This window comes from Loa loa (assembly GCF_000183805.2).
Source record: "Loa loa unplaced genomic scaffold supercont3.542, whole genome shotgun sequence".
In the NCBI taxonomy this organism is placed as follows: Eukaryota; Metazoa; Nematoda; class Chromadorea; order Rhabditida; family Onchocercidae; genus Loa; species Loa loa.
In genome coordinates, this window is record NW_018108722.1 from 6,826 (window position 1) to 16,285 (window position 9,460).

At 30.5% G+C, this 9,460-nt stretch overlaps 4 protein-coding genes across 4 annotated transcripts; 3 read left to right on the forward strand and 1 right to left on the reverse strand.

Moving 5' to 3' along the window:
• Positions 1–916: 916 nt before the first annotated feature.
• On the forward strand, positions 917–1,189 carry LOAG_09922 (hypothetical protein; the record flags this gene model as incomplete). Its single annotated transcript, XM_003145448.1, has 1 exon — positions 917–1,189. The coding sequence occupies one exon, from the start codon at positions 917–919 to the stop codon at positions 1,187–1,189; it is 273 nt and encodes a 90-aa protein (XP_003145496.1).
• A 52-nt stretch (positions 1,190–1,241) lies between these two features.
• Positions 1,242–1,739, forward strand: LOAG_09923 (glycosyltransferase 28 domain containing 1; the record flags this gene model as incomplete). Its single annotated transcript, XM_003145449.1, has 1 exon — positions 1,242–1,739. One exon carries the CDS (start codon positions 1,242–1,244, stop codon positions 1,737–1,739), a length of 498 nt encoding a protein of 165 aa, XP_003145497.1.
• A 539-nt stretch (positions 1,740–2,278) lies between these two features.
• LOAG_09924 (hypothetical protein) lies at positions 2,279–7,860 on the forward strand (the record flags this gene model as incomplete). The annotated part of the gene is made up of 14 exons (XM_020448048.1): positions 2,279–2,352; positions 2,833–2,884; positions 3,167–3,381; positions 3,805–3,922; positions 4,052–4,105; positions 4,516–4,602; positions 4,855–4,914; positions 5,056–5,187; positions 5,576–5,812; positions 6,207–6,341; positions 6,540–6,621; positions 7,007–7,122; positions 7,317–7,396; positions 7,730–7,860. 14 exons carry the CDS (start codon positions 2,279–2,281, stop codon positions 7,803–7,805), a joined length of 1,518 nt encoding a protein of 505 aa, XP_020301774.1. The 3' UTR covers positions 7,806–7,860.
• Positions 7,861–8,053: 193 nt separating this feature from the next.
• On the reverse strand, positions 8,054–9,321 carry LOAG_09925 (hypothetical protein; the record flags this gene model as incomplete). The annotated part of the gene is made up of 3 exons (XM_003145451.1): positions 8,054–8,242; positions 8,496–8,619; positions 9,302–9,321. 3 exons carry the CDS (start codon positions 9,319–9,321, stop codon positions 8,054–8,056), a joined length of 333 nt encoding a protein of 110 aa, XP_003145499.1.
• Between the last annotated feature and the right edge of the window lie 139 nt (positions 9,322–9,460).

A 9,460-nucleotide genomic window follows, 5' to 3' on the forward strand; every position in this document is an offset into this window, starting at 1 on the left:
TATTTATATTTATATTTATATTTATTATTTATATTTATATTTATATTTATATTTATATTTACATTTATATTTATATTCACATTTGCATTTATACTTATATTTACATTTATATTTATATTTGTATTTATATTTATATTTGTATTTATATTTATATTTATATTTATATTTATATTTATGTTTATATTTATATTTATATTTATATTTATATTTATATTTATATTTATATTTATATTTATATTTATATTTATATTTATATTTATATTTGTATTTGTGTTTATATTTATATTTATGTTTATGTTTATATTTGTATTTATGTCTACATTTGCATTTATATTTGTATTTATATCATTCCATTATTTCCATCCTTGTGGTATAAAATGGATAGAAGAAAGTGTCGCCTTAAGCTCCATTTTCCTTTGGTAATGCGCTCATAATCAAAGGGTGAGAAAATCAATCAAAGTTAATTTGTATAAATTACTTTTGAAAATAAAAAAAAGAGAAGTACGCGTGACTTCGTTGTATATTTAAAAATTTTCCGTTTAGAGAAATTATATATTATATCATTATATGTATAATATACATATTATATATTGCATCATATTATGAAGTATATATTATGAAACTACACATGTTATGTATTATGTTACGTCTAAACGAAAGTGACTGGCTATAGTTTTAAATATGTATTATCTTTTGGTGTATGTTATTGATAATGATTGTTACTTTTTCTTTTACCATTAATTGATTCTCCCAATAAATTATAAGTGGGAAAGAGCTTGATAACATTAGGTAGGATTTAATTGTTCGTGTACTTTTCAAATGATTATCATTTATTTCTAAGTAATTTTAAAAAAAAAGGTGAAATTTCAGAAAGTCCCTCCGGACGAATTAGCCAGTTAACGTTGCTGCATTTTTCATGTCCGACCCCCATGATTTAACAAGAACGTGGGGTGACATAGATTCGGCAGTTCGTCGTATAGCGGCACGTTGTGAAATTTATAAAGATCCAACCGATCGCGTGTTTTCCGAAGCAACAGAAGCAGGAAAACTAGTAGAAATCAAAGAATCATTTGAGGAGGAAGCGTTACAATTTCGTTTAGCTGTTATTCGACAACGTTTGAAACAAGAAAAACGTGATAGCTGGCTTCGACCAAGTGCTTACTATTATATGGGTTTAGTGAAGCATTGAATTTCTGCTAACCGAAATTATCAAGTTGCGCATCCTAATTTTTTGTCCGGAAATGCATTGTTTTGTTACAGTTGGAAGTACAGAGTTCGATGGGTTAATACGTGCGGTAGTTGAACGGAAATGTTTGGAGTCGTTGAATCAAATTGGTATCACTGATTTACTCATACAGATAGGCCGAGGGAAAGTGCAGCTTAAGAAAGGTAACCGTTGTGGTGTAAATATCAACTACTATCGTTACAAAGATGACATTTTACAAGATATTACTGGAGCAGATTTGGTAATTGGACATGCTGGTGCTGGAACGTGTCTTGAAGTGCTCCGGTGTCAAAAACCATTTGTGGTAGTAGTCAACGAAGAGTTAATGAATAATCATCAATGGGAACTTGCCGAACGCTTACACGAATTGGGTCATATTTTCTGCACTAAACCGAACGATTTAGCAGAAATAATCAGGTTGCCGGAGATTTTGAAACGTAAACCATTTGCAGGGCCTGATTATTCAATTCTAGCAAATACTATTCTTCGACATATGGGGATTGATGATGCATAATTATCGTTTTTCTTGCTCTTCAGACTTTTCAATTTCAATAAGTCAAAAAGTTTGGCTACCACATATTAACATAGAAATAACTGAATTTCTTTATGTCTGGAAGACTTTTGCGTTTAATTTCGTTCTACTCTGAGCTTAATACAACATTTACATGCTTAATACAACAGTTACATTATGACAATACCAATTGTCAATTGTCATAGAAGAATGTATGTTTTAAGACTTCCTATTTCATGCCTTGGTAATTTCGATTACTTTTATTTTGGTGTCCATTTTCCACATTATTATCATAATTTTACCAAGAAACATCAAGGTGAATGATGAAGTAAACTGTTTAAAAAAATCTTTTATCGTGATATTTATGAGTACTGTTGTTAATTTCAACGCCTTGCATTGGTGTTCATCATTTAAACTATCATTGAAATTTCGCTTCATTTTTATTCGATCGGCATTATTGTGATATGTTCGTGTGACTGAATTCATTTATCGTTTCTCACAATATTTTGTGTTTTATGAAATAAAATTATAGAAATTTTTGGATGGTTCAAACATTATTCCACGATAATATCGCTGTTCACTGTACTGACACAAACGGCCAAACAACTAGTAAAAGGTTTGATTCTTGTTTCATTTCATCTTTTATATAGTAGATGTTGTTACATAATATTAACGAGGATAATGATATATGATGTTTCACAATTATTCTTGAAATTTCTTGTATATATTTGTTCATGAAACATGTAGTTGGAAAGGCGGGAATACTATTTTGAAAGGTGATGTAGTGTATTAATGGTGTAGTACATATATATATATATATATATATTGTTTTTTAATAAAGTGCCATGGTCATATTATACTCAATTATGATTAAAGTTGAGCGGGAAATATAATTTACAGAGGAAGGTTCCTCAAAAATTTGTCAGATACTGAAATGTCCGTTTAAATTCCTTGTGGACTAATTACTTCAACAATAATGTGTAATACTTTTTCTGTGACAGTCGAAATTATATCCATATCCATTCTGTTTGGTATTTGAAAACCAACCGCTTGAACGGTTATTTTTTTTATATTACCCCCAATTTTTCTCTTTCAGTTGTATAATTTTGAATTTGAAAATAGACGAACGACAGAACAGAGCAGAAAAGGTTGGGATTTTCAAAAATTTTTAATCATGATCATTTTGTAGTAACTGTAAGAGCTAAATGTTTTTCTTGCTGATTTTATCGTTATATGAATGTTATCAGATCGTTTAATAATTATATTCATTTACACAGGTCTCAAAAAATTTTGTTTGATGAAGTTGAGATATACCTTTATTCAAGTTACTTCACTTGAAGAAAGAATTTGTATATTAGACTACTTGTCTGTCATACACATGTCGTATACTTCAATTAACATTCATAAAAATTGCTCACTTCTTTTTCCAGGAATTTATATTTTGCATATCGCGAGATGATGATCCTTTGTTCATATATATACTATCACTTCGGCGATCTGAATATGAATCACTGAAACGCGAGCAAGAATTAGATGTCGAATTCGATGCATTTCCTAAGAAAATAGTCGATTTTGTTACTTACTTAGATAGTGGCTGTGGATCTCATCTTCGGGGAGGCCTTTACGATGATAATACTTTATTCAAGTATGTCCTTCACCTCATTTTCGCTGATCTGCTCGTAGTAAAAAGATATTATTGCTAAAAATGCTTTCATATTGCTATAATTGATGGAATGCTGAATATTACGATGACAGAACAGTAATGTTCTGGGAAATTGATAAAGGAATTATATTAGGATATTAAACACTGAAAATAGTAAGGGAAAGATCAAATCAGGTTTATGGTTTGATCTTCACTACTCTCAAAAGCCATACTTTATATGGACCATAAATATGCAAAATTGAAGTAATGAATGATATTCGGGCACATTTTCACTGAAATCAGAATTGTTCAAACACTCCGACAAAATTCTTATGATGCTCTGAATTGGAGCAAAAATCTGATTTCCGATGAGGTTTATGAGGTGATAAATAGAAGCTAATTTTTGCAATTTTTTCTTTATTTCAGATTTGACCTCGTCGGAAAAATGGGGTTCAAATGGGTTACAGTTCTTTCTTTACCTCTTCGAAGAGTAACTGATAAAGCTTTAATAACGCATCTTGTTGAAAGAATCATGAAATATAAAGTGAGCTGTTTTGTGGTTGGATAGACTGATTTGTTTTTTAATTGGATAGATTTTCTGGTCTTCTACCGCATCCTACTGCATTTATATTTTAACTTTTTTTTTCTTGCTCTTTTCTTGTTCAATTTTCAGGAGTATTTAAAGGAGCTGGATATTTTACGTGATTCATTATCATCGGAACAAGCGGTAAGTTAATAATTCCCATGGTGAAAATATTTACTTGGATGATGGAGCGTTTCTTGTTAAAATTTTTAAAGTTTCGTATTTCTCTTTTCTGGATCCTCAGTTTTAAATAGGATATAAAAGCCTCTGCACTATATATTGTCATTGTATCTTTTTTTTCTTTTTAACTAGTTTAATCCGTACATTACTGTAGTTTCCTAACAATAACCGTCTCTGGGATAATTTCAGCTAGAAAAGAAAAAGAAATTTGTTCTCCTCTTGCCTTTAGTCAACTTTGGTATTGGCCAATATTGAATTATGCTGCCGAATTTTGGAGTACACACTGCTATTTCTCCGTTCAAATAATATGCTAATATAATAAAACAGAAGCTAGGTTTTCCACTTGATTTGAATAATGATCTTATTTATTTCAGGAAAACAAAAGTTTGCGAAATTCATTAACTGCAAAAGAAAAGATGCATTCAGATTGCTTGCAGAAATGGGAAGAAGAACGAAATGAAGTAATAATTTCATTTTTTACGGTAAAAATATTCGATTTTTATTGTGGTTTCTTCAAAGTTAATCTTGTGTTTGCTTATTAAAAAGACGAAAGAAGGTGTTTTTTGAGAATGAGGTTGACATACGGTCATAGTCATGCACCAAACTTATTTCCACTCGACTTAAATTTTTTTGTTTTTGGATTTCATCATATTTTTCAAGTGCAGTTTGTTTTTTGGTTTCTGTCCGTTAATTATATCTTTCTTATTATTCAGATTATTGAAAGCAAACATAAACTTGAAGAATTGAACGAGGAACTTCATGCGGATAGGCAGGTATCAGTTTTCCATTTGTTGGTCTTTTCTGTAGTATTTTCATTATCAAAATTTTTTTCACTTCGGTTATTTCTTTCTACGACAGATCCCTTGCTTCAACTAATGTTACAATTCCACTGGGATAGCTTGCATGGTTTTTAGATGCTTACACAGGAAGTGAGCACTTTAAAGGAAGAAGTGGTCGATTTTCGTGATCGAATCGATGATCTGATTGAACAAGTTAATCAGCTGGAGGATAGAGTACATGTACTAACGGAGGAACTCGACACTTCTGTATGTTTGCGTCTGCTTAATTGATTATATGATTTGCGTAAGAAAAGGTGCTGTAAATGATGGCATAATTTATCAATATGTGATTTTTAGAAAGTTCAAAAGCGAAACTGAAATTAGTTTCGAATTCCATCTTTTCTCGATTCATTTTAGGAAGGGCATGTTGTTAGTTTCGAAAGATCTCAAGTTTAACTTTGACGGATGGAAAACAAATTTGCGGTGCAGGATGAAGTTTATTTGTAAATGAAAAGAGAACGAAATAGATCGATTCTAAGAATTCTCTTTAGCTCTTTGAAGTGTATATTTCAAAAATATTTTCGTGTGTGGTTCGACAAAATACATATTGGCGGATTTGATAGTGGTTTCATTCTTATGAACAATTTCCGTTCAGGAGAACCAGCTGCGTGATTTAGAACAAAAGAAAGAAGAGTTGCTACAGGAACTGAACGACAGAGATGAAGAAAAGCAGAGCCGTATATTGCAGATACGTGATCTGAAAGATACAGTAGATGATGCTAGCAAAGAGAATAAGGAATTACGTCAAAAATTACAGTTTGTTAACGAAGAGGTAGATCGTTGGAAAAGTGAGCATGATAAAGCTGTAGCGATTATTAAAAAATTATATAGTGTAAGTTTTTTTTTTTAAAGCATAATTTGCTTTCAAAGGAGAGGAATAGAAATGTTATGTTGAAATGTTGCTACATACTTCTTTTTACCATATAATTCTTGATGAAGATAAGATGATGGACTTCTACCGTTGGAACATTTTTCTCAAGAAGAGAATAACAGTTGTAAATGAATAAAAAATAATTGAAGTAATCTAATCATGAATAATATCTTCCATTTTCTATTCGTAAAATTTCTGGAAGAGAATTATTCATAGGCGACGCATACACTGCAACGATGAACATCTTTGGGAGACATATAGTAAAAATCAGAAAGGAAAGCCTAATAATTCTACTAATATTAATTCTCTAAATGCAGTTTTATTAATATCGATTGAAATATTCGGAATTTTTCAGGGAAAAACTCGTCGTATTGCTGTTGGCGATGGTACGGTGATGAACGAAAAAGTTAATAATATGGAAAAAGATTTGGAAGAACGTAAAAGGACCATTGATGCTCTAACTGATTCAAATATACAACTGAGGACAAAGGTTTCATCATCTCTTAATGTTCTTCTGTGAAGATAAATAAATTGTCCACATCGATGTGCAAGCGCTGCTAGTTATTCCTACGATTTTTATATGCTAATCGTAAACACTATTAAATATTTATTTATGATAGTCATTTTATACGCATCCCATTCAGATTCTAGTATTTCATTGATATATTTCTTAAATTATTTTTTGTAGCTAGAAAATTTGTCAACGGAATGTGAGCAGGCTAAGAAAGATGCGGAAATGTGGAGAGTTAAATGTGAGAAAAAAGAAACTTGTGAGTCTTTATTTTACTTAAAGGCACAGCAAATCCTTTTTTAAATGGATATTTTTACATTGATAAATTCGTAAATTGATGAATTCTTAAATAGCAAGGAATATAGAAATGTTTGCAACCTTAGGTGTGAAATTATCGGACACAGCAATTTTTTGATAAGATTAATTTGCGTACATTTTTATTTTGTCATTGTTAGTTTGTAGATCTGCATGACGGATAGTAGTTCTCAAGAAATCAGGTAAATGCTTTGCACTCCAAATAACTGATCATTCATTGGTTGATAAGTACGGCACAATTATTTTCTAGATATTCTCAAGAAGAAGTATTTTGATTGCCTTTTTTGGAGGCATGCAGAGTTTTTTTGATAACACATGAATTTTTTCAGTAATCAATGATCTTATTCAATGCCGACGATCACCCATTATTAATCCACCACAGCAGCAATCAAATTTAACTTACGGAAGTACCACACCGACTGTCTATCCACGTGTCTTAGGAGTGGTGCGTTAATTCAAATTATTGTGCGGTTCAAATATCAACTAAAGGAGTTCTATATAAAAGGAAAACAAAAATTTTTTTTTGATTTCAATAAGAGTTTTTGAAGGAAAAAATGAATTTTTAAAATTTATATATTTTTCTTCGTTTAACATTATTCATTGCTCTCTATGCTATGATTTACAGCTGATAAGTTCCAGGCAAATTGGACTGCTCAAATAACTACGCCTTTACGAAATACGGGATCTATGACAAAAATTCCAGATCATCAGAAAGAAAAGTGCATTTTGGATTTATAAATTGAATAGAAATAACGAGCAGTTTCACAAAAATTTATAGCAGCATTTATGAGCTACCGTCATACTTGTCTAAGATATATATATTAAAAAAGAATAAAAAGGTTTTGAAATGGGGCTTATAAAGCAGCTCGCGCAAATCTTGATATGTTTTCGGAATTTTTCAAGACGAAGAAAGTAATGTAGAAAAGAAAGGGGTGGTAATTTTGGTATTTACATTTTTTTATATTTTTATATTTCGATTAATTTGGATTTTGTGTGTGAAACCATTGTAGAACTATGGGAATTAAATATTTTCAAATTTCATTTGTTTTCAGTGAGCTAAATTCATTGGCTATAACACCACCAACTGAAGTACAGATCTTAACAGGATGCGCAAGAGCTAAAACTTAGATATTAATCTCAAGTTTGTGACTAACTGCATTGATCATATATGCGCCCAATTTATTGCTTATTATATTATATTCTTGCTGACGGACTCCATTGTTTCAGACACCTCGCGAAATAAAGTCTCTCTGCGATCTAATGGATTAGCTAATTATTAAACAAATGCATCCTTTAGTTTTTCAAAAAATTTTCATGAAAGTTTATAGAAATTTGCTGATAAGAAAGTTCCATTCATTTTCATAATTAAGTTTTGATCAGCCATAAAGTCTGTGAAGTCTCATTATATCCTTTTTTGAATGCAAGTATAGTAACGATTCCTTTTTCCTTGCTTGATACGTGAATGATACTTGCTTGATACGATTCCTTTTTCCTTGCTTGATACGTGAATCAAGACCAATGCTCTTTGAATTTACGTTCGAAGGTTTTTCATTGTCAGTCGTGATCTACATTTACATTAAAAGTTTTACTTCAAAATTTAATTCTGTTGTACTGTAAAAGTATTTGCCATGATAGTTCGAAAACTTTTTCAAATATTTCAACATTTTTCTGCGTGTTCTCCGTTACTCTTATATCATTAAGTTATAACACTATTATATTGCAATAATAAGTTCAAATTAAGCATTTGATAAGAAAAATTTGTTTAACATAGACCTTGCGTTGCTGGACGTCTTACCAACATAACATGATAGTAATAACTGATTGTTGTAGAGGAATCATATTGGCGATAGTCCGATATACTGTAAAAGCCTGTTTTGTCAACTCATCTTTCTGTAATTCATTTTCTTCCCAAATGTCTGATTCAGTATGTTTCAAATTTAAACTTTAAATTTGCCATTTAATATTTAATACGTAAGAATTATTGACGGAAAAAATCTTATTCAATTTTTAATTTCAAAACTTTTCCATATTTTTGATAATCAGAAAAAAAAGGAATACTGATTATCCAATCCATGTAATAACTGTGAGCTTTGTACAAAAATTGTAAAAGAAGGATGACGAAATAGTTTTAAGCGGTGGTTTGTGGATTTTCGTAAAATTAAATTATCAAATATGAACAACTGTAAAAATTGCTGTGCATTTCCGGTGTCATAAACTTCTCAAGTGACTTGGATTGTCTACTTTTTAGACGAAGTCAACATTTTGGCACTTTTCTTCGAGTTCTCAAGTTTTGCTAAATTTCACATTTTAGAAGCTCTGAAAAAATAACCTTGAAGTATTTTTACAGATTACAGAGACGATATATTTTCGGGCATTATTCTTTCATGACTTCGTGATAAAGAATATCATTGCAATGAAATGAAATACATGCACAATTTGTTCTACCATTTGGATCAATCTTATCAGCGCAAATTTCTGAATCAAAGAAGTAGAGAAAAAGGATACTTTGAGTAACGATAGTTTCATCAAATGCAATGAAATCAATTCACAACATTTTTTAAGTGTTAAATCCTAATAATCTGATGATTAGATACTTTTACCAAATCATGGATTGCATAATTTACATCTTTTCCCAGTTTGCCATATCATATAATTACGGCAGAATTCAACGTTATGAAAATGTGCGACTTCATGACAATTTGATTTATCAATTAGCATTAGGTAAATCGCGAAATCCTTCTTTGTGACCAAAGTTCAAAGTTATTCTTTGAAATTTGTAAAAT